The sequence below is a fragment of the Theropithecus gelada genome, chromosome 7a (genome assembly GCF_003255815.1).
Source record: "Theropithecus gelada isolate Dixy chromosome 7a, Tgel_1.0, whole genome shotgun sequence".
Lineage (NCBI taxonomy): Eukaryota > Metazoa > Chordata > Mammalia > Primates > Cercopithecidae > Theropithecus > Theropithecus gelada.
The window spans coordinates 51905458-51930670 of NC_037674.1; the positions used below are offsets into that span (position 1 = coordinate 51905458).

Consider the following 25213-nt stretch of genomic DNA (forward strand, 5'->3'; position numbering starts at 1 on the left):
GGGAAAAAGTTGACCTAATAGAAACAGTAGTAGTACTGATAAGAATAAAAGTGATCCTCCCTGCCTCTCAGAGGCCTTGAAGTTCTGTGAGGAAGGGAAATGGTAATTTAGCCAAAGTTAAATCTGTGTAACTCATTTATTACAATTTTGAAAGGCTTGTCTTAGAAGCATTAAAGGAGTATTAGCTAAAAACAAACTAAATTCCTAGAGATGACAATCATTGTAGTCCTCCGTGAAACTGAAAATAACAATCACATGAAAAAAATTTGAGCATAAAAAAGAGAAGTAAAGGTATACCCTTAGCCTACATACTGAGCTGACGATCAGATCATAGAATGCTTTATTTAATCAAGACATTTAAAAATACTTATTTCATCTACATACTTTCAAAGCAAAATAATTTCTGGGGCCACAGTTTCCTTTGTGTAAGACTTAAGCAAGAAATATATTTCCATGCCCTTTGATCCAAGTAAAATCTAAGGAAAAGGGAAAGTAAACCTTGAAATTAAGACCTAGAAATAGATCCACTCTTGCAGATTGATAAAAGTGGGCAATCCAGTAGGCCAGTTCACATTATAGTTATCTCAGTTTTGCTTAAAGCAAACCCTAACCCTCAACCTAGGAGGCCAGATAGCAAAAGATGTGCAACTGGTTTATATTGCAAATTTAACAAAATGAACATGCAAAGAATTACAATAGAAATAAACTTTTACAAATCTGAGAACTTTCTATGCAATCTGCAAAAATTTTTAAGAATATAAATGTGCTTCCATCATTTTTTACCCAGTCTGGCCTGGGCTTGCACTGCCATAAATTCAGTTTTAAGGAACAGAAGACTCCAGATCCTCTTGATGGGAAGAAATCATGAAATTTTAGATGATTGACTTTGATTTTCATTTGTAGAAACTGGGTATGAGTTGGCTTAATGAAAATCCTAAAATAATAAAATAAGCATTAGTAATAATATCCTTGTTAAATGAACAAAACGAACACTTAGGCGATATAAAGAATGTGGTACCAGAAACTTTATAGGGAAGAATAATAAAATATTTGCAAGACCTATTATTTTTGTTTTATATATTTATATATTATATACATATATCTACCCTATGCCACAACTGAAGACAGGTTACAAGAACATATGCTACTACAAAATAGGAAACTGGCAGAAGCCAATAAGTATCACTTAATATTTTGGTATGGAAACTTCTATTTCTTTTCTTTGAGACAGAGTTTCACTCTTGTTGCCCAGGCTGGAGTGCAATGGCACGATCTCGACTCACTGCAACCTCCACCTCCTGGGTTCAAGTGATTCTCCTGCCTCAGCCTCCCGAGTAGCTGAGATTACAGGCATGCGCCACCATGCCTGGCTAATTTTGTATTTTTAGTAGAGATGGGGTTTCTCCATGTTGGTCAGGCTGGCCTCAAACTCCAACCTCAGGTGATCTGCCCACCTCGGCCTCCCAAAGTGCTGGGATTACAGGCATGAGCCACTGTGCCCAGCCGTAAGCTTTCATTTCTTAAAACAGATTTATAAAAGTTTTTGCTCTATAGTGACTGTTATCACAGCCAGCAAAAACAGGCAAGATTGATTAATTTAGAAGAAATTGAAAGAAAATATATTCATTAATGTTGCTTTTAAATGCAAATGATCAGATTGAGGAGAATTTTGAGACCATTGACATTTTTCTAATTCTCACTAACCAAAATTTAATCACTATACTTAATAAACATACTCTATTCAAGGTCTTATAATACTAAAATTATAGGGAGGAATAAAACATAATTGACCCCAGTGACATCAGCAAAATGGGCAGACTAGGAAGCTGCAAGCTTTTGTTTCCCCATCAAAACATTAAAAAAAAAAAAAAAAAGTAGCAACCGTCTGAACAAACTTTATTAGAACTTTAGAAAACAGTCAAAGGTTTACAGCAACCAAAAAAATTCCCAGTCATCTTCAGAATGGTAGGAAAATATTGAGTTTTTAGTGGCTCTTGCCCCGACCCCTCCCTGCATTGTGACAGTCTTGAAGCAGCAGCAGCCCAGTTCCCTCCCTTGAACTAGAGAAAACATAATAGACCTTTTTTGGCATATTACTGTGTACATTTTTTTCTAACCTGTCTGGGGATACCTGAAGGACTGATACAAGGTCTCATCTTTTTTTTTTCCTAACTGGAAGGGTGGGCACTGCTTATAAAAGCTGCAAAGAACCACAGGTACATGGGGCAGGAGGTTATAGGTGGAAACATAAAATAGAACAACTAAGGCCCAGAGGAGAATCTGGGGTAAGGCTTTGGGAAATTAGGAAATTAAGAACGGTTATATATACAGGCGGCATTTAAAATGCGACATGCGTATGCCCAGGGAAAACACTTGCCCAGAAAGTTCTAAGACCTAAGCTTTCACCTTGCTCTGGTCCATAAGCTCAAAAGCAGGTCAAAGTAAGTATTGGAGGATTACCTGGCACAAAACCAATTTGTAAAATCTAGGATAGCACCTGGCATTCGAGGGAATTTATGTCAAAATCGCTGAATATCACATAAAAAGAAGAGAGACTTCAGTGATCACACACAAAAGGGATAGTCTTTTATAAAAGTAATTTGGAAAACTCTCAAAACGAATGGATGACAGCTTTTAAAAATAAAAAAATAAATGAACTAGAAAACCATGGGGAAAGGAAAGAATCTCTTACCTAGAGTTACCATATTATAATAGTGAATACCCAATTCTCAAGAAAAAAAATCACAAGCCTTACAAAGGAACAGGAAAATAATGCCCATTCAAAAGATCAAAATTAATTGACAGACATTGTCCTAATGAAGGACATTAAACTAGACATATACTTTAAAACAACTCAAATATGCCCAAAGAACTAAAGGAAAGCATGAACAAAAAATTAAAGGAAATCAGGAAAATGATAAATGAACAAAATTAGAATATCAACAGAGACAGGCATTATAAAAAAATTCTGGAGGAGAAAAGTATAATGAAATTTTCACTAGAGGGGTTCAGCAGCAAAAAATAGCAAAGAATCTATTCTTTAGAAGAAAGAATCAGCAAACTTGAGATGGGATCATTGAAAGCAGAAACAACAAATCAAGCCTCCATAGTTTTAAAAGATATATATCACACGCAAAGAAGTGAAGAAGATACAAAGCATTTTTGAACCACAACAGGATGTAGTTAGAAATCAATAACAAAAGGAAAATTGGAAAATTCACAAACTTGTGGAAATTAAACAACACACTCAACCAATGGGTCAAAGAAGAAATCACAAGAGAAATTAAAAAGAGAAAAATGCAGCATACCAAAATTTATAGGATGCAGTGAAAGCACTGCTAACGGGGAAATTTACAGACATAAATGCTTACATTAAAAAACAAAAAACATCTCATGTCAACAGCCTGACTTTGTAACTTAAGGAGGGGGGAAAGACACACTAAATCCAAGGCTAGCAGATGGAAGGAAATAATAAAGATTAGAACAGATAAATTGAATAAAGATTAGAAACACTAGAGAAAAATCAGTGAAACTACAAGTTCTTTAAAAGACCATAAAGTTGAGAAGCCGATACCTAGATAATAAAAAAGGAAGACTCAATTGCTCAAATAAATGAAAATGGGACAGCACTCTAGATTCTAGAAAAATGAAAAGGGTTATAAAATAATACCTTGGACAACTTAGATGAAATGGTCAAAATCCTAGAAATGCAAAACCTACCACTGCTGAACTATGAAAAAAATTTTAAAATCCGAGTAGAACTAGAACCAGTAAGGTGATTGAATTAGTAATCAATTCTCCTGGGAAAAAAAGCTCTGGACCTGATGGTTCTCATTTGTGAATTCTACCAAATAAGAAGAAATAACCCCAAACCCTCTTAAACTTTTTCCAAAAATTGAAGAGGAAGGATGCTTCCTAATTCATTCTGATGCTGAAGCCAGACAAATATACCACAAGAAAAGATTACAGACACAAATATACCACAAGATAAAGATTACAGAAGAAAAGATTCCTTATTTTCACTGATTCAACAATTCTCAATACTAGGAAACTGAATTTAGCAGCATATTAAAAGGATTGTACAGCATAACCAAATGGAATGAATTCCTGGAATGCAAGAATGGTTCAACATACAAAAATCAATATAATATACCATATTAACAGAATGAAGGGAGAACAACCAGATGATTATCTCCATTGATCCAGACAAAGCATTTGACAAAATCCAGGAGCCTCTTGTGATTAAAAACACTCAACAAATGAGGGATAAAAGGAAACTACCTCAACATAATAAAAGCCAGATATTAAAAGCCCACAGTAGACACCATACTTAGTGGGGAAAGACTGAAAGCTTTTCCTCTAAGATCAAGACAACAATGCTCACTTTCACCATTCCTTTTCAACACAGTACTAGAAGTTCTAGCCTGATCTAGAAAGAGAAAAGACTCCAAGTTGGAAAGTAAGAAGTAAAATCCTGTATGTTCACAAATGATATGATCTTTAGACAACCCTAAAGATTCCACACCAAAAAAATTAATAAAACTGTTAATTCAGTAAGGCAGCAGGATACAAAGTCAACCCACAAAAATCAGTTGCATTCCTATACACTAACAATGAACAATCTTGAGAAGGAAATTACAAGAACAGTCCCATTTACCATAGCCCCAAAAATAATATGCACAGAAATTAGCTTACCCAAGGTGGTGAATGGCTTGTACAATGAGAACTACAAAACCTTGCTTAAAGATAAAAATAAATGGAAACACATCTCATGTTCATGGATTGGAAAATCTAATATTGTTAATATGTCAGTACTACTCAAAGTGATTCACTACAATCTCGATCAGAATCCTAGGATTTTTTTTTTTTTTTTTTTTTTTCCAGAAATAGAAAACCCATCCTGAATTTCGTATGGAATCTGAAGGGATCCCAAATAGCCAAATCAGTCTTGAGAAAGAACAAAAAATTGGAGGACTTAGACCTCCATATTTTAAAACTTACTATAATGCTACAGTAATCAAAACAATGTGATTCTGGCATAAAGGCAGACAGATCAATGGGATAGACTGGAGAGCCTAGAAATAAACCCTCTCGTCTGTAGCTAAATGATTTTTGACAAGGGTGCCAAGACTATTCGAAGGATGGTTTTTTCAACAAATAGTGATGGGAAAGCTGGATAACCATATGGCTAAAGAATGAAGTTGCAACCTCACCATGTGCAAAAATTAAAGTGGACCAAAGACCTAAATGTGAGAGCTAAAACCATAAAACTCTTAGGATGTGGCAATGGTTTATTGGATATGACACCAAATTCACAGATGACAAAAGAAAAAATAGCCAAATTGGACTTCATTAAAATTCTAAAATTTTGTGCATCAAAGGACACTATCCACAGAGTGAAAAGATTACCTATGGAGTGGGAGAAAATATATATGCAGTTCACATACCTAATAAGGATTAAACATCAAGAATACACGCAAAACTCCCAAAATGCAACAATAACATAAAAACCTGATTTTAAAAATGGCAAAGGATTTGGATAGATCTCCAGAGAAGACATGCAGATAGCCAATGAGCACATGAAAAATGCTTAACATTACTAAACAGTAAGGAAATGCAAATCAAAACCACAATGAGATACCACTTTGTACCCATTGGAATAACTTATTAAAATTAAAAAACACACAAGTGTTGGCAAGGATGTGGAGAAATTGGAACTCTTATTACTGATGGAAATACACAGTGGTGCAGCTGCTGTAGAAAACAGTATAGTGATTTTCCAGTTAAATACAGAATTGTCATTTGATTCAGCAATTGCATTTCTGGGCATATACACAAAACAACTGAAAGCAGGGGCTTGAGGATATATTTGTATACCAGTGTTCACTGCAGCATTATTCACAGTAGTCAAAAGGTAGATACAACCCAAATACCCAACAGATGAATGGATAGACAAAATGTGTTATATCCCTACGTTGGAATATTATTCAGCCATAAAAAGGAAATTCTGCTACATACTGTATCATGGACGAACCTTTAAGACATTAAGTGAAGTAAATCACAAAAGGACACTACTATATGAATCCACTTATGTGAGGTGCCTAGACTAGTGAGATTCATAGAGACAAAGTAGAACAAAGATTATTTTTTGTCACAGGGGGCAGGAGGAAATGGGAATTTATTGTTTAAGGGGCACGGAGATTAGTGTGGGATCATGAAGAAGTTTCGGAGGTGCATAGTGGTGATTGGTACATACAACGAATGTATTTAATGCCTCTAAACTGTAAACTTCAAAATGGCTAAAATTTAAATCTTATGTACCTTTTGCCACAGTAAATTTTTAAACCACCAAAAAAAAAAAAAAAAATCATATGGCCTAGCTATTTAAAAAAGGGGGGGATGGGGTATTTAGTCATAAGACATAGAGGAACTTTAAGTGTATATTGCTAAGTGAAAGAAGTCAGTCTGAAAGGCTACATAATATATGATTTCAAAATATATGACATTCTGGAGAAAGCAAAGTTAGACAGTAAAGAGAGTGGTTGCCAGAGGTTCAGTGGGAGAGAGGGAGGGGTAAATACATGGAGTAGAGATTTATAGGGCGGTGGAACTACTGTATACAATATGATAATAGTGGATACATGGCATTATATATTGGTCAAAATTAATAAAGACATACAACAGAAAGAGGACCCTTCATGTAAATTATAGGCTTCAGCTAGCCTGGGTGACAGAGTGACTTTGTCTCAAAAAAGTAAAAATGTGGCAATATTGGTTAAACAAATATACCACACTAGTGCAAGATGTTAATAAAGGCCTGGGGTGGGTGGAAGCATAGGGGAACTCTGTACTATCTGCTCAGTTTTTCTGAAAATCTAAAACTTCTAACAATAAAGTCTATTAAAATTATGTGAGCGCTTTTCATTTTGTATACTCTGTCTCAGTGGCTCACCCTTATGTGTTTGTGAAATGAATGAATGATGGGTGATGAATGAATCGGTGACGCTAGTGACACACTGAATTCACAGTGCCTACACTGGGCCAGACTGTAGAGAAGCCAGCGTGCATCCCAGCCTTGACGAGGACATAGTTCAGAGACGAGCTGTTATGTTCGGCCGGTGCACGTGCTTCTGCCTAAGCCATTTACCAGCCCCAGACCTTTCCACTGCTCCAAGACTTTATTTTCACACTTCCTTAAAGTTACTATTCCTTTTTCTTTTCTTTTTTTTCCTTTTTTTCCCATGTAACTTAGGTGGAAAAACTGGAGAAACTAAATTGTTCTGACCTAACCAGTTCTTAATGTTGCACCTAAAAAGATGAAAACTGCATTCTGAAAAATCATGCACTAAAACTTACAAGGAAAATAGTTTTGGAACTTTGTAACCTGTGTAGTACAATAACAATCCTAAATTTCCACTGGTATTTGCACCTAGAATTAGTCAATCTTTTGCAGTCAAACTTTTGGGTTTTTGTTTCTTCCTTTGAGAGACAGATCCTTGAAATCAGTCACTTCTAGTAGAAAGCATTTTCATCAATATTGAAAGAATGACACAGAGGTGTCCATCAGTCAGTGCTTTTTTCTAATTGCCAGGTGAAATGTGAAATGTCTTCTCAGTTTTTTCATCAGTACTTGCAGCTTCTCAGATAACACAGGAAGAATGAGGTGGTTTTGAAGCCACTAAGCCGGCTACTCCTTGCACTTAAAGGATTTTCATCCTTTTTCATAAGATCTTCATGTATCCCTTAGGGTTTCTGTCTAGGTGTGTGAATATTTGCTTCTGGTTGCTTCAGCACATCAGCTTTCTGGGGAGAGTCATGTTGAGCCAATGTGACTTCTGAATACTGGTATCATCCCCTACTTAGCAGTTGCCGATGGACTGATGCACATTACAGAAGCACACACACCTTGCAGCAGAATGGATTATGGTTCATGATACGACAGGTTACACAAGCGCTTTATTTAGGAAATAAAGAATTAAATTTTTAATTATTTTACCTAGTGGTGTTTCATTTTCTGCCTTTGTAAAATAAAAGCAATGATTTGGTTCACTTTGACGTTTCTTCAGTGTTCTCCATGACCTATGAAAAATAATGAAGAATTAAGATGCTTTCTCCATCGCAATTTTTCTTGCTATGCACCCCTACCTACATGTCTCTTATCTTTTTCACATATATAAGCCAACCCCTTCTGTTTGTGATAGGATATGTTGAGGTAAACTAACCTAGAATTATCAAAAATTTTCAGCACCCTGACAAGACTCCTCAGCACACTGAGTTATGTCGGATTCTCCCTTCAAGTCTCACATATAAGTTCCCTGCACACCTGCCCACACCCTCCGCCCCTCCCCGTCTTTGCTCACTGCCTCTTACCCAAAGTTCTAACAAGCCTGGTGACCTCTCTGAGATATACTAGTTAGAAAAGGGTGGTTGACGGGAAAAGATTGCTAGAGTGAGTCACTGTAACAATGACAATAGCAATGACAATAATAGATGGCAAGAAAATACCGAGGAAACAAGGACTAATAAAACCTGTGGCTAATTGGGACTATTTAGGCACAAAAATTCCCTCTAGCCAACGAGCCCTGAGACTAACACCCATATCTGTGGAAGTGCAGCAAGAAAAACATGGGTTTAACCTCCCTAAACCTCAGTTTTCTCATTGTAGTGAGAATAATACCGCCTACCCCACACAGTTGTTAAGATTTATAGGAGTTAAAATACCTGAAATATTAACCATAGTACCTGGCACACATAGGCATGTTATGTGCATGATCATATCATTACACTGCTTGCTTTCCATTTCGAGAGTTGTGTTGTCAGCATTAGGGCATTATTGCGGTAGGGATGATGTATAACAACAATATAAATGCATGCTAAGACTTTAGGCTGTGGATTTATGCTAGGAATAAATTGGAAAGATTGCCTGGGGAGGCTTACATTCTAGAATCATACAAGGCAACATGAATAAACTTATCAATGAAATAAGGCTTGATGGTGTGGTGGCAAGAAGACATCCTTGGTGAAGGAAGGTCATTAATAAGTTTTAAAAATATAATGTACCTTTATGCTACGATTTTCATAATATGAGCTAACATTATTAAGCGTCCCAGTCTTCATAATCAGCTGTCCTCATCAGAGAATCTAATTTTATTTTCATGACATGTATCTCGTCACATTTAGTAAAAGGCTCTTGTGTATGTGTGTGTGGGGGGGTGGTGATTTGTTTGCTTATAGTTATGGCCCTGCAGTTATTGAGATTGTTCAACCTTGAAAAAAATGATCAAATGAACTGTGAGCTAAGCCTAATACCTTATCCCTCTTTTAAACCTTTGTTATGATGTCTTTTTCTATTAAAAAAACAAAAACAGCAATTTAATACTTGAGTTCCTTTTTTTTTTTTTTTTTTTAAACAAGTATGTCTTTATAAACAGAAGTCAAGCTGTTTTATATGTGTGTGGATTCTAAAAAATAATTAAGCCCTTACCATGTCACTGAACATTCTGTGGAAAAAAAAAAAATCAAGAGGCAAACCTTTTGGGGAAAATGCTGTTGATGAATTACAAGCATGGTACTTGTGCATTCAAGATCTAATGGCAGGATACTATTCCCAAACTTGTTTATATCAGATTTGACCCCTAGCATTAACCTTTCCAGTTAACCCCATGATCAATTTAAAATCTTTCCATTCTCTGACAATTTTTTTTTTTTTTTTTTTTTATGGAATCTCACTTTGTTGCCCAGGCAGAGGCACAATCTCAGCTCACTGCAACCTCCCCCTCTCAGGTTCAAGTGATTGTCCTGCCTTAGCCTCCTGAATAGCTGGGATTACAGGCGCCCGCCACCATGCCTGACTCATTTTTGTATTTTTAGCAGAGACGGGGTTTCACCGTGTTGGCCAGGCTAGTCTCAAACTCCTATATTCTCTGAGAATTTCTTCATGGTTATTTAACCATCAAGCACTTTAAAAATTAATGTGGCTCCAGATATTACAAATATAGCAAAGATCTACAAACCTAACAAACGATTTAAAAGACATGTTTTTACTCATGTACAGGAGTAAAGTATGGGAACAGATTATCCCTCCTGATAAGTGATAATTCTGAGCACAATAAAACACATCAACTGATAGCATTATTTAATAATGGCATCTCTTTCAGGCTGACTGACTTTTAATTGTGGTGAAATATACTTAACAAAATTTACCATTTTAACAATTTTTAAGTTCAGTAGCATTAAGTACAGTAGTCCCTTCTTCTCCACAGGGGATATATTCATACATTCCAAGACCCCAGTGGATGCCTGAAATCACAGACAGCACCAAACCTAAATATACTATTTTTCCTACACCTATGATGAAGTTTGTAACTTGGACACAGTAAGATTAGCAATAATAATAAAGTAGAACAATTATAACAATATGACAGCATCACTACTCTTGCACTTTGGGGCCATTAAGTAAAATAAGGGTTATTTGAACACAAGCACTGTGATACTGCGACAGGTGCTCTGATAATGAGATGGCTAATAAGTAGCTAATGGGCAGGCGGCATATACAGTGTGGATGTGCTGGGCAAAAAGATGGTTCACATCCTGAGTAGGTCAGCGGGAGATTTCATCATGCTGCTCAGAAGGGTGTGCAATTTAAAACATGAATTATTTCTGGAACTTTCCGTTTAATATTTCAGACCACAGTTGACTGCAGGCAACTGAAATCCCTAAAAGCTAAACCACCAATGAGGGGTTATTATTGTACATTCACATTGTGTGCAACCATCACACCATCTCCAGAACTTTTTGTTTTTGTTTTGTTTTGTTTTGTTTTGTTTTTGAGACGGAGTCTCACTCTGTTGCCCAGGCTGGGGTGCAGTAGCGAGATCTCGGCCCACTGCAAGCTCTGCCTCCCAGGTTCATGCCATTCTCCTGCCTCAGCCTCCCGAGTAGCTGGGACTACAGGCGCCCGCCACCACGCCCGGCTAATTTTTTTTTTTTTTTGTATTTTTAGTAGAGATGAGGTTTCATCATGTTAGCCAGGATGGTCTCCATCTCCTGACCTTGTGACCTAGGCCTCTCAGTGCTGGGATTACAGGTGTGAGCCACAGTGCCCAGCCCTCCAGAACTTTTTCATTATCCCAAACTGAAACTGTACTCATTAAACAGTAACTCCCTATTCCTCCCCCGACAACCCCGGTGACCACCATTCTACTTTCTGTCTCAATGAATTTGCCTATTCTAGGTGCCTTGTATATGTGGAATCACACAATACTTACCTTTGGTGTCTGACTTTTTCACTTAGCATTTCTTCAGGATTCATCTATGTTGTGGCATGTATCAGAATTTCATTCCTTTTTAAAGCTAAATAATACTCTATTATAGGTATATACCACATTTTATCTATTCATCCACTGATGGATATTTAGGTTGTTTCCACCTTTTGGCTACTGTAAGTAATGCTGCTATTGAGGCAGGAGAGGTAGTCAAGGAAGTAACCATGTTCTTGGTTACAGGGGTGACCATACAGTCAACACAATAAGCCCAGCATTCGCATTGGAGTCCAGCTCATTCAAGCAAAGCTCTCTCCAGTAAGGAATTTCCCTGTAGGGAGCACGTGCATTTTGATTTTACTTGTCCTCAGACTGACCCATTGCTCATTATAATTGTAAAAAACACATCCCTGAGGAGAGATTTAAGATGCTAATGAGATATGTGATGTGTGAACAAACATGTACAGCTACTGGCATGTGCACCCAGAGGACCACCCAAAACATAGTTACTAGTAACAGCTCTTCCCACCTCCTCATGAGTAATAATATTAAGACTCTCAGAAAGGGAGTCTCCCTAGTGCCAGTCTTTGCTGTTTCATTCTCATGAGCAGCCTGCCCTGAATCCTCTCTCAGGGATTCTGCACCTAACTTTCAAAATATTATTTTTCCTTTGCAATAAATTTGCTGTATGCTGCATCTCTGTTGTGTGTCTCTTGTTTAAACTCTTTTAAACTGAAAAGAACCAAGGTCTCACAACAGCCATCAACACTATGAGTGTAGGTATACAAATATCTGTTTGAGTCCATTCTTTCATTTCTTTTAGATGTATACCCAGGAGTGGAATTGCTAGATCATATGGGAACTCTACGTTTAATTTTTTTTTGAGGACTTGCCATACTGTTTTCTTAAGGTGGTCGTACCATTTTACATTCCCACCAACAACGCACAAGGGTTCCAATTTCTACGTGTTCTCACCAACACATGGTTTCTGGTTGTGTATTGTTTGTTTGTATTAGTAGTAGTCACCATCCTAAAGGATGGAAGTGGTACCTCATTGTGGTTTTGATCTACATTTCCCCAGCAATTAGTGACGTTGACTATCTTTTTTCATGTGCTTATTGGCCATCTGTATATCTTCTTTGGAGAAATGTCTGTTTCTCCAAATCCTTTGCCCATTTTTGAATTAGGTTGTTCTTTTACTTGTTGTAGTTGAGTTTTAGAAGTTCTTTATATATTCTGCATATCAAATCCTTACCAGATACATGATTTGTGAACCTTTCTCCCATTGGGATTGCCTTTTCACTCTGCTGATAGTTCTTCTGATGTACCAAAATTTTAAATTTTGATGTCCAATTTGTCTAACTTTTCTTTGGTTACTTGTGCTTTTGGTGTTATATAAAAGCAATCATGGACAAATCCAATTTCATGAAGCATTTCCCCTGTTTTCTTCTCTTAGTAATTTTAGCTCTTACGTTTAGGTCTTTGATCCACTTTGATTTTTTTTTTTTTTTTTTTTTGAGACGGAATCTTGTGTTCTTGGCTCACTGCATCCTCCGCCTGCCGGGTTCAAGCAATTCTCCTGCCTTGGCCTCCTGAGTAGCTGGGACTACAGGCATGTGCCACCATGCCTGGATAATTTTTTGTATTTTTAGTAGAGATGGGATTTCACCATGCTGGCCAGGCTGGTCTCGAACTCCTGGCCTCGTGATCTGCCCACCTGGGCCTCCCACAGTGCTGGGATTGCAGGCATGAGTCACTGCACCCAGCCCTACTTAATTTTTGTATATGGTGATAGGTAAGGGTCCAACTTCATTCTTTAGCATGTGGATATCTAGTTTTCTCAGCACCACGTATTGAAAAACTGGCTTTTAAAAGCAACTTACTGAGGTATAATCTACAATTTACAAAATTTACCTTTTTAAAGTATGTAATTCAGCTGGGCACAGTGGCTCATGCCTGTAATCCCAGCACTTTGGGAGCCCAGGCAGGAAGACTGCTTGAAACCAGGAGTTCGAGACTAGCCTGGGCTGCATAGCAAGACACAGCAAGTCTCTACAAAAAAAATTTAAAAATTAGCCAGGCAAAGTGGTGCACACCTGTAATCTCAACTACTTGGGAGGCTGAGGCAAGACTGCTTGAGTGCAGGAGTTCAAGGTTGCAGTGAGCTATGATCACGTCACTGCACTGCTAGAGCCTTGGGCAACAGAGTGAGACCCTGTCTCAAACAAACAAAAAAAATAAGTATACAATTCAATGAATTTTAAAATTTACGGAATTGTGCAATCACCACCACAATCCCATTTTAGAATAAATCCATTACCCTAAAAAAGATCTCATGTCCATTTGCAGTAATTCCCCATTCCAATCTCATACCCTAGGCAACTGCTAATCTATCTTAATATAAATGTAAACATACAAAGTGTGGTGTTTTGCAGTTTGTATCACATAGCATAACTGAGGTTTATCTATGTTATCATATGTATGAGTATTCTGTTTCTCTTTATAGCTCAATAGCATTCCATTTATAGATACACCACATTTTATTTATCCCTTGAGTAGTGGATGGATGTTTGGATTATCTCCACTTTTTAGTTACGAATATTGCTACTATGAACATTCATATTCAAGTCATAATATGAACATGTTTTCACTTACTTCAGGTAGACATCTAGGGATGAAATTGCTGGGTGATATGATAAATCCATGCTTAACTCTTTAAGAAACCAACAAATTGTTTTTCCAAAGTGTCCGTATTACTTTACAGTCCCACCAGCAATGTATTCCAGTTTCCCCATAGCCTCACCAACACTTGTTACTCTCTTTTTGATAATAGCCGTGTTAGTGTGTGTTAAGTAGCAGCTCATTGTGGTTTTAATTTACATTTCCCTAATGACTCAAGTATCTTTTAATGTGCTTGTTACCCATTTGTGTATTTTCTTTGGTAAAATGTCTATCCAAATATCTTGCCCAGGCTGGGTGCGGTGTCTCACACCTGTATTCCCAGCACTTTGGGAGGCCGAGGCAGGTGGATCACTTGAGGCCAGGAGTTCAAGACCAGCCTGGCCAACACCAAACCCTGTCTCTACCAAAAAATACAAAACACTAGCCAGGTGTGGTGGCACGTGTGTGTAGTGCCAGCCACTCAGGAGGCTGAGACACAAGAATCCCTTGAACCCAGGAGGCAGAGGTTGTAGTATGCTGAAGTCATGCCACTGCCCTCCAGCCTGGGTGGCAAAAAATGTGTATATATATTGCCCAAACTTTAATTGGGCTGTCTTTTTATTATTGAGTTGAAAAAGTTCCTTATATATTCTAGACATGTCCTTTATCCATCTTTTATATCCATTTGCAAAAATTTTGTCCCAGTTTGTGTCTTGCCTTTTCATTTTGAAGCACAAAAGTTTTAAATTTACATGAAGCCCAATTTATGAAATTTTTTCTTTTATCAGTTGTGCTTTTTGTATTGTATCTAAAAATCTTTGCCTAATTCAGTGTCACAAAGACTTTCTCTTATGTTTTCATCTAAGAGTTTTATAGTTTTAGCTCTTATACTCAGACCCATTTTGAGGGTTTTTTGGTGCATGGCAAAGGGTCTGAATTCATGTTTTTGCATGTGAATATCCAAACTGCCCCAGTATCATCTGTTGGAATGACTATCCTTTCCATACTGAATTGCCTTGGCAGCTTTGTCAAAAATCAATTGTGGGCTATGTGGATGCCAATACCACACTGTCTTGATTATTGTAGCTTTATAGTCAGTCAGGAAATCAGACAGTATGAAGCTTCTAACTTTGTTCTTCTTTTTCAAAATTATTTTCTCTATTCTAGGTCCTTCGCATTTCCATGGTAATTTTAGAACCACCTTGTCAATTTTTACAAAAACACCTGTTGGGATTTTGTCTGGGATAGCACTGCATCTATATAGGTCAATTTGAGAACTGATATCTTACGATATCGAATCTTCCAAATCTATGAACAAAATATAACTCTCTATTTATTTAGGTCTTCATTTCATTTCTCTCACCAATTTTTTTTTTTTTTTTTTTAGTTTTCACTGGATAGGTCTTTCATATTTTTGTATGATGTATTCCTATGTACTTAATACATTGAGATTCTATCATTAATAATTCTTTTTTAAATTTCCATATCTAATTGTCATTAATATATAGGAATACAATGGACTTTTTTGAAATTTTAAGATAAGTTTATTAAGTCCAATGATGAAATCTATCAGAAGAATATTCTCCTGCAAATCATTTCTTCTTGGAGAAAAGGAAAGGAAAATCAAAACCCTCTGAGCATAGCCAGGATGCTGTGACAGTCAAGCCTCTCTACAGATGGGGACAGTCCTTTTGTCAGCGGAGTCACTCTCTGGGTCAGCAGGATTAGAATCTGGATCATCCTCCTCATCCCCCAGCTCCAGGTCATCCATTTCCTGGAACAAAGACTCAATTACCTCCACGTTGTTTCTAGCATCCTCTAAGAACTGGATATCAGATGGGTCAAGATTTGGATCTGTTTCAAGTAGCTGTTTCCCACTTATTTTTTCCTGCTTATTCTTTCATTTGGTTCTTTTTGATTTCCAAGAGTTCCATATCAAACACAGCTTCTCAACTTAAGAAATGCTTAACTGTAAACAGGAATGCCATGAAATAATTGCTCTATGGCTTCTTCTGCTGCTTCTTGTTTCTCGCCCAAATTTTAATTGGATTGACTTTTTATTATTGATTTGAAAGAGTTCTTTTTATATTCTAGATACATGTCTTCCTCCCTTTTGGCTTTTATCTATTTCATTTAATTTTTCTTGCACAGCTGCCACTTAAGATCATCACCACACCAAGATTTCTTCAGCTTGTAATGCTAAGAATTTTTAAATGTCTGGACATTGTCTTCTAGATTTTCCAAGAATGTTTCATAAAAAGGAGTTTCATTTGGGTATTTCTCACTGTCTGTAAACTTGAGGGTAGTCTGAACAGTTTCATTATTTTCTCCAGCCTCAGATATCACAGTAATGGTAGAGCTGGGTGGGTTTTCTTTTTTTTCTTCTTCTTCTTTTTTTTTTTTTTTTCTGAGACGGAGTCTCACTCTGTTGCCCTGGCTGGAGTGCGGTGATGCGATCTCAGCTTACTGCAACCTTTGCCTCTTGGGTTCAAGCAATTCTCCTACCTTAGCCTCCCGAATAGCTGGGATTACAGGCTCCTGCCACGATGCCCGGCTAATTTTTGTATTTTTAGTAGAGACGGGGTTTCACAGTGTTGGCCAAGCTGATCGTGAAATGCTGACCTCAAGTGATCTGCTCCCCTTGGCCTCCCAAAGTGCTGGGATTACAGGCATGAGCCACTGCACCTGGCCAGCATGACATATCTTTATTCATCCTTTTACTTTTAACCTTTTTGTGTCTTTATACTTAACGTATATTTTTTGCAGATAGCATATCACATTAATTTTTATCCAATTTTACAATCTCTGTCTTAATTGGGTGGCTTAGACTTTTTACAGGTTGCTCTAGAGTTTCTAGCATACACTTTTGACTTATTACAGTTTCCCTTCAAGTGATGATGTACTGCTTGACATTTAGCATAAGAACCTTACAGTGGGGTATTTCCCTTGCTACCCTCCTAATCTTTGTATTTCCTTATTATACATTTTGCTTTTATGTATGTTGTAAGTCCCATACTATGTTGTTATGATATTTCATTAAATGGTCGATTATTTCTTAAGGAGATTTAAATAAGAAGTAGAAGATCTTACATATTTACCCACGTAGTTGTCATTTCCAGTGCTCTTCCTCCCTTTATGTAAATCCATATTTCCATCTGATATTGTCCTTTTGCCTGAAGGACTTCCTTTAATATTTACTTAGTGCGGTTCTGGTGATGATAAATTCTTTCAACTTTCATATGCCTGGAAAAATCTCTATTTTGCCTTCACTTTTTCTAAATAGTTACTGGTTTTTTATGGCTTTGAGATACAATTCACATACCATAAAACTCACTCATTTAAATTGTACAATTCAATGGCTTTTAGTATATTCAGAGTTGCACAACCATCAGCACAATCAAATTTATGACACTTTCATTCCCAAAAAGAAAGCCCACATCCCTTAGCCATCACTCCCCAACATCCTTCCATTTCCTCCAATCCTAGGCAAACATTAATCTACTGTCTGTCTCTATAGATTTGCTTGTTCTGGGCATTTCATATAAATGTTATCATAAAATATGTGTTCCTTTATGACTGGCTCCTTTACTTCAGCATATTGTTTTCAAAGTCTATCCATGTTGCAGCATATACTACTACTTCATTTCTATTTCCTGCTGAATACTATTCCATAGTAGGAATATAATACACTTTATTTATCTATTTATCAGCTGATGGACATTTGATTAATTTCTACTTTTTGGCTATTATAAATAATGCTGCTATGTGCTATGAACATTCATGTACACTTTTTTTTCCTTTTTTCACCCTCCCCAAAGTTTTTTTTTAGAGATGGGGTCTTGCTATGTTGCCCAGGCTGGCCTCAAACTCCTGGGCTCAAGTGATCCTCCACCTCGGCCTCCCAATAGCTGGGACTACAGAAGTATGCCACCACACTTGGTTTCATTATGGTTTTGATCATCATTTCCTGATGGCTAACGATGATTGTCTTTTCATGGGATTACTAGTCATTTGTACATATTATTTGGAGAACTCTTTTCCAATCCTTTGCTCATTTTTAAAATGAGTTGTTTCTTCATTAAGTTGTAAGTGTTATTTATGTATTCAAATACATATATGTATTTCAGATCATATGTATAAGTCTCATACTTATGATTAAAAAAATTTTCTCTCAGAAGTAGATTGTCTTTTCACTTTCTTGAGGGTATCCTTGGAAGCATGAAAGTTTTTTGTTTTTAATGTTGATGAATCCAGTTTACGTATTTTTTATTTTGTTGCTTGTACTTTTAGAATCATAACTCAGAATCCATTGCCTAATCCAAAGTCATGAAGATTGACACCTATTCTATTAAGAGTTATATGGTTTTAGTTCTTACATTTAGATCTTTGATCCATTTTGAGTTCATTTTTATATATGATATGAAGTAAGGGTTTAAATCCATTCTTTTGTGAGTGGATATCCAGTTTTTCCAGCACCATTTGTTGAAAAGACTATTATTACCCCCCACTGAATTGTCTTGCACCCTATAAAAAATGCATTTACTATAAATGTAAGAAGGTATGTCTGAACTCTCAATTGTATTCCATTCATCTATACGTCTATCCTTATGCCAGCACTACTTTGCCATGATTACTGCAGCTTCATAGTAAGTTTAGAAATTAGGAAGTGTGAGTCTCCTAACTTTGTTCATCTTTTCCAAGATTGATTTGCGTATTTTGCCTTGTGTTTGAAAGATATTTTTGCTGGATGTAGAATTATAGGTTTACTTTTTACAATACATTGTAGATGTTGTTCCACTCTTTTAAGGTGTGTTATTTCTGAAAAATGCCTGCTGAAATCCTTAGCTTTATTCTCTGTCTGTAATGTGTCTTTTTCTAGCTGCCTTTAAGACTTTATCACTGGTTCTGAGCAATTAGATTATGATGTGTCTTGGTTTATTACTTTGTCACTCAGGCTGGAATGCAGGAGCACAATCTTGGCTCCCTGCAGCCTTGACCTCCTGGGCTCAAGCAATTCTCCCACCTCCCAAGTAGCTGGGACTACAGATAGGCACCATCATGCCCAGCTAATTTTGTTTCTTTTTTGTAGAGATGAGGTCTCACTATGTTTCCCAAGCTGGTCTCAAACTCTTTGATTCAAGTGATCCTCCTGCCTCAGCCTCCCAAAATGCTGGGATTACAGGTGTGAGCCAGAGTGCCCGGCCTTTGTTGAACTTTTTATATGGGTGAATTGATCATTTTTATTAAATCTGGAAAAATTTTTGACTCTTATTTCTTCAGATATTTTTTCTGTTCCCTCTTCTCTCTTATCTCCTTCAGGGACTCAACATTATGCCACCTGCAGTTGTCGCACAGCTCACTGATGCTCTTTTCATTTAAAAATTTTTCTTTCTGCATTTCTTTTTTTCTTAGTTTCTATTGCTATATCTTCAAGTTCACCAATATTTTCTATTGTGTGTAATCTGCTGTTAATACCATCCAGTTTTTGTTTTGTTTTGTTTTTTATCTCAGACACTAGTTTTCATCTCTGGAAGTTCAGTTTGGGTCCTTTAAAAAATATATATATTCTATGTTTCTACTTAACTTTTGAATCTATGTAACACATTTATAATAACTATGCTTACCTGGGATTTCTAACATCTGTTTCAATTTCAATTTCCTTCCTTCCTTCCTCCCTCCCTCCCTCCCTCTCTCCCTCTCTCTCTCTCTCTCACTTTCTTTCTCTCTTTCTCTCTCTTTCTTTCTTTCTTTTTTGGGACAGAATCTTGCTCTGTCGCCCAGACTGGGGTGCAATGGTACAATCTCGGCTCACTTCAACCTCCACTTCCTTGGTTCAAGCGATTCTCCTGCCTCAGCCTCCTGAGTAGCTGGGATTATAGGTGCCCATCACTGCCTTTTTTTTTTTTTTTGTATTTTAGTAGAGATGGGGTTTCACCATGTTGGCCAGGCTGGTCTCGAACTCCTGACCTCAAGTGATCCACCTGCCTCGGCCTCCCAAAGTGCTGGGATTACAGGTATGAGCCACCATGCCCAGCTTTCAGTTTCTTAATATTTCTCATTTTGAGCACATTTGCTGCCTCTTTGGAGGTTGGTAATTTTATTGGATGTGAAACATTATTAATTTCACCTGTTGGGTACTAGATGTTTTTTCAGCATTGTTGAGCTTTGATCTAGGATATAGTTATTTGGAAACAATTTGATTCTCTCAGCTCAGGCTTTTACAATTTATTAGGCAGGACTGGAGCAGTGCTTAATCTAGGGCTAGTTATTCCCCACTATCAGGGAGACACCTTTCTGTGTACTCTACCCAGTGCCACGTGAATAATGAGATGTTCAGTCTCAGTGGGAATGGACACTTTTCCTGGCCCTGTGTGAATACTGGGTATCTCTAATCCTTCAGGTGATTTTTTCTACAACCTCAAGTATTTTCCTTCCACACATGCCCTGATTAGTACTCAGTTGAATACTTGAAGATCTCTGGAGTTCTCTCTTCATACAGCTCTCTTTTTTCTAGGACTCTCCTCAGCACAATATAGTCACCTTGATCTTTTTGGACTCTTAGCTCCATCATCTCAACTCGGAGTCTGCCAAACTCAGCCTGGGGTCCCCAACCTTGCACAAAAGCCTGGAAATTCTCTCCAGGCAGTAATCTAAGGCAATCATTGGCTCACCTAGTCTATTTCCCATCTCTCAGGGTTCATGGTTCCTTTGATGACTGATAGCAATGTCTTCATAATTTTTTTTTTTTTTTTGAGACGGAGTCTCACTCTGTTGCCCAGGCTGGAGTGCAGTGGCGTGATCTTGGCTCACTACGAGCTCCGCCTCCCAGGTTCACACCATTCTCCTGCCTCAGCCTCCTGAGCAGCTGGGACTACAGGTGCCCGCCACCACGACGCCCGGCTAATTTTTTTGTATTTTTAGTAGAGACAGGGTTTCACCATGTTGGCCAGGATGGTCTCAATCTCCTGACCTCGTGATCCACCCACCTCGGCCTCCCAAAGTGCTGGGATTACAGGCATGAGCCACCGCGCCTAGCTGTCTTCATAAATTTTAATGCTTCATATATTTTGTCCATTTTTTGTTGTTTTAAGTAGAAGGAAATAAATCCAGTGCCTGTTACTCCATCTTGGCCAGAAGTCTCAAGACAATTTTAAAACATCAATTTGTCTACAAGTTACCCAAAGATTTGCTGATCTTTACAGGCAAAACTCTTCTTCCTCCCCATATGCTAGCTCATTTCAAAATATTTCTGAGAAACCGGTCCCTTATATCTGTGTAGCACATTAGAGCTAACACCAGAATTTAATATATTGAGATAACATTGTTTTCTTTGGGAAAAAATGTGATTTGTGTCATACTGATAATAAATTCATTTTTATGTGAAAAAGGGTACCTGGCCAAAAAAAAAAAAAAAAAAAAAAAAAACAACAACAAAAAAAAAACCCATAGAAAAATTTAGGCTCAAGCTTTTTTTTCTGGATAGATCTAAATACAAATCCCTATATCTAACAACAACAGTCTCGTCTAGGGTTTTAAAATAAGCATTTGTTTTGAGTTTACTCACTGTGGTGGGCACTGGTACTGCTCGTCTCTACCAGGTTGATATCATACTGGACTGAACTGGCTCTCTGAAAGTGGCCCTTCCTGACACTAGAGAGGAGAGAAACATAAAAATGGAAAATGAGTAATAGGAAAAGCATGTCAGAAAACCTAGAAAGAAGGTTGTTTTTTAAAATTTCCCTTCTTCCCCCTTTTTACAACACATCATGGCATTCAAATGAAAGTATAAGCTTGACTATTTGATGGTTCATTTTCTTTCCACAACTACCTGAAATTGTCAGTGGTGCTTTAAAACTGTTCCCACTATTTAACACATCCATTAGTGCATGTAGGTCATCATTCAGATGCTGATGATGCCGACTGGTCTTTTTCCTTTAAGACAACAGCAAAGCTGCTGTATCTTAGTGCAATTTTTGTGCCCTTTTTAAAGAGGTTAGCTTTCATTATCAGTTGGGACCCTTATGTGACATGGAGTAGCTTTAGTCAACTATTCTAGTAATGGCATTTTAAAAAGTAATTTTGGACATTTTTGAGGTAACAGTACATCAGGTTTTTCAGTCATTTGATCAACTAATATAGGTTGTAATTTATGTAATCATGATAGATTTTGGAATGTACAGTTGATTTCATTTTTTTCAATATGTCTATATGCAGTTTTAGCTTACATTAATGAAAATGAATTCAAAACTGCTTTTACCATTGCAAAATGATGTGTATTTTCTAAAAGCAAACTTGCTCCTATTCCTGAGACACTATTGATTCTAGCCCAGATTTTAGCATTAGTGGGGTATCATTTTGGACCTCATTCAATGACGGCACTAATTAGTTACTAAAGTTCAAAAGGCCCTCAGTTTAAAGCAATTTCAACCACTAATGGACCAAAAACTATTATAGAAAACAATTTCATTCTTGAAAGCGCATTTCCAAGTTCACATGGTCACTACAGAACAGCCTAGATCTTATGTAACGCTTTCTATTTATCCTGTTTTGTAGCTTTCTTTTTTTTAATTTATTTTTAACTAACTGGTTATTTTTAATTCCATTTTTGTCCTTCTGCTAATTTGGAAATTATACACTTTGATTTTCTATTATGTGTTACCCTAGACATTTTAATATTCATCTTAAAATATCAAGATCAAAATTAACTTATATATTTATCCTCCCCCCATACAAAGACCTTAGTACACTTCAATTACAATCCTTTCAACTTATTTGCTATCATGTGTTTTAATTCCTTTTAAAAAAAATACATAGGATATTATTGTTATAATTTATACAATATTTGTTTTGATATTCACATATTAATAGCTTTCTCTGTTCTTTCTTGCATTTCACACATGCCTTATAGGATCAACTTCCTTTTCCCTGACATATATCCTTCAGGCAGAAGGTTTACTGAGGGATAACTCTCTCAAAGTTTGATTAAAAGTTATCTTCATCTTACCCTCATTCCCTGAGAGATGTTTTCACTGCCACAGAAATTTGGGGTTAACTGCTTTCTCTCAGCATATTGAAAATATCACTGCTCTGTCTTCTAGTTTTGCTTCTTTCCAACTGAGAAGTCAGCTGTTGGTTTAATTGTTGCATCTTTGACGATAATCTGCCATTCTTTTCTGCTTTTGTGATGTCACCTTTAGAACTGGTGTTCTACAATTCCACTATGTTGCACCCATATGTAAATTTATTTTTATTTATCCTGTTTTAGATTTGTTGGGCTTCTAACATCTGTGGGTAACTTTCATCAGTTCTGAAAAGGTCTCTGCCATTACTTTTTCAAACACTGCCTCTGCCCCAGTCTCTCTTTTCTTCTGGAATTCCAATTAAACATAAGGTAGGCACACACTCTGGTCACCACGCTTCTTGACTTCTCTTCAATATTTTCCATTTCTTTTTCTCTTAGGATTACCCTCTGGGTAATTTTTTCCTATCTATTTTCCAATTCATTAATAATTTTATTGTGTTTAAACTGCTGTTTAAAGACATATACTAAATTTAAAAAATTTATTGAACTAAGATATGTACTGAATTTTTAAAAATTATATTTCATTCATTGGAGATCTGTTTCGATCTTTGCCAAATTTGCTTATTTCTAAGCCCTCACTTATTTTATTTTATTTTCCTTTTTTATTTTTTTTGAGATGGAGTCTTGCTCTCTCGCCCAGACTGGAGTGCAGCTCACTGCAAGCTCCGCCTCCTGGGTTCATGCCATTCTCCTGCCTCAGCCTCCCGAGCAGCTGGGACTACAGGCGCCCGCCACCACACTCGGCTAATTTTTTGTTTTAGTAGAGACAGTGTTTCACCGTGTTAGCCAGGATGGTCTCAATTTCCTGACCTCGCGATCCACCCACCTCGGCTTCCTAAAGTGCTGGGATTACAGACGTGAGCCACCGTGCTCGGCCACATCTCACTTATTTTTTGATACATATTAAACATACTTATTTTATAGCATGTGTCTGATTCTTCCAATAAATACAGATTTCTGAATATCTTACCCTACTACCTATTGTTTCTGCTAGTTTTAATAAATTGTGCCTCTTTTATTCTACTTTTGGTAATCTTTTCATACTGTGAGATGCTTTTTAAGGTAAACGATAAAAGTAGGCTCTTCAAGAATTGATTTGTATTTGTTTCTGCCAACCATCTGATGACATTACCAGCCTAGACTATTTTATATTCTTAGCTTTTTACCCCCAGACATTCAGATAGTGTGAATTCAGGATGGAGACCCATATAATGTTTGTGATTGGAGGTTTCTTTTCTCTTGTATTCAACACCACCTCTTGTTCTTATATATACACTCTTTTGCTTCTATTATACCTATATTTTCACTCAAAAGGTATTATTTAGCCTGCGACAGGATACTTCAGACTAGAAATATTTCTAAGTTCTGGCTCAAGTCTGCAGAGCAGCTATGGCTTAGAAGGACTCCTTTCTGAAACTTTGCTGCTCTGGGGCATTGAACACCTGTGGGGTACAATATACTATGCCCTTCACAAACTCAATGGGCTGGCAAAGGAATTTCATTTTGGGGCAACTACAACAATATTAAAGTTCCATTAATTTGTTTATTTATTTATCTTGTTAAGAGACAGGATCTTGCTCTCACACCCAGGCAGGAGTGCAGTAGTGCAGTCATGGCTTACTGCAGCCTCTCATTCCTGGGCTCAAGTGATCTTTCCATCTCAGCCTCCCAAGCAGCTAGGACTACATGCATGTGTTACCACACCTGGATAATTAAAAAAAATTTTGTTTTGTACACACGGGGTCTCACTATGTTGTCCAGGCTGGTGTTAAACTCCTGGTCTCAAGTAGTCCTCCCACCTGGGCAGGATTACAGGCATGAGCCACGGCACCTGGCCCAAATCCTATGGATTTAATATCACACAAATCACTCTTCACAATTCCCAGTGGAATAGTAGATATTCTTATAAATCTTTTGGTCACTATGTTAGATATGTATTTCTGTCTCTTAACCTTATGGTCATATGGTTGAATTGCATTTCCTGACACTTGGATATATTATACGTCTCTTATTTTACATATATGTAAATAATATAAATATATAAACATACAAATAAATGTTATCTATTTAATCTATCCATATAAAATAAGAGACGGGGGTCTTGTTCTCTTTTCCAGGTTGGAGTGCAATGGCATAATCACAGCTCACTGCATCTCAAACTCCTGGGCTTGGGGGATCCTCCTGCTTCCATTTCCTGAGTAGCTGGGAA

At 37.1% G+C, this 25213-nt stretch overlaps 1 protein-coding gene and 1 pseudogene across 2 annotated transcripts in view; both read right to left on the reverse strand.

The window, feature by feature from the left end:
* Positions 1-887: 887 nt before the first annotated feature.
* The window catches only part of NRG4 (neuregulin 4), a 118968-nt gene continuing 94642 nt past the window's right edge, over positions 888-25213 (reverse strand). Inside the window, exons 5-7 of one of the 2 annotated variants that reach the window (XR_003120230.1) lie at positions 21487-21566; positions 7997-8079; positions 888-934 (exon numbers count right to left, since the gene is read on the reverse strand). Coding sequence is in view for 1 of the 2 variants with exons in the window: in XM_025390495.1 (XP_025246280.1) it covers positions 8063-8079; positions 21487-21566 (97 nt within the window). In the remaining variant the exon portion in view is untranslated. Of the gene's footprint in view, positions 935-6387; positions 8080-21486; positions 21567-25213 lie in introns of those variants that run through there. The other variant, XM_025390495.1, reaches the window with a different exon arrangement.
* LOC112628010 lies at positions 15583-16313 on the reverse strand (annotated as a pseudogene).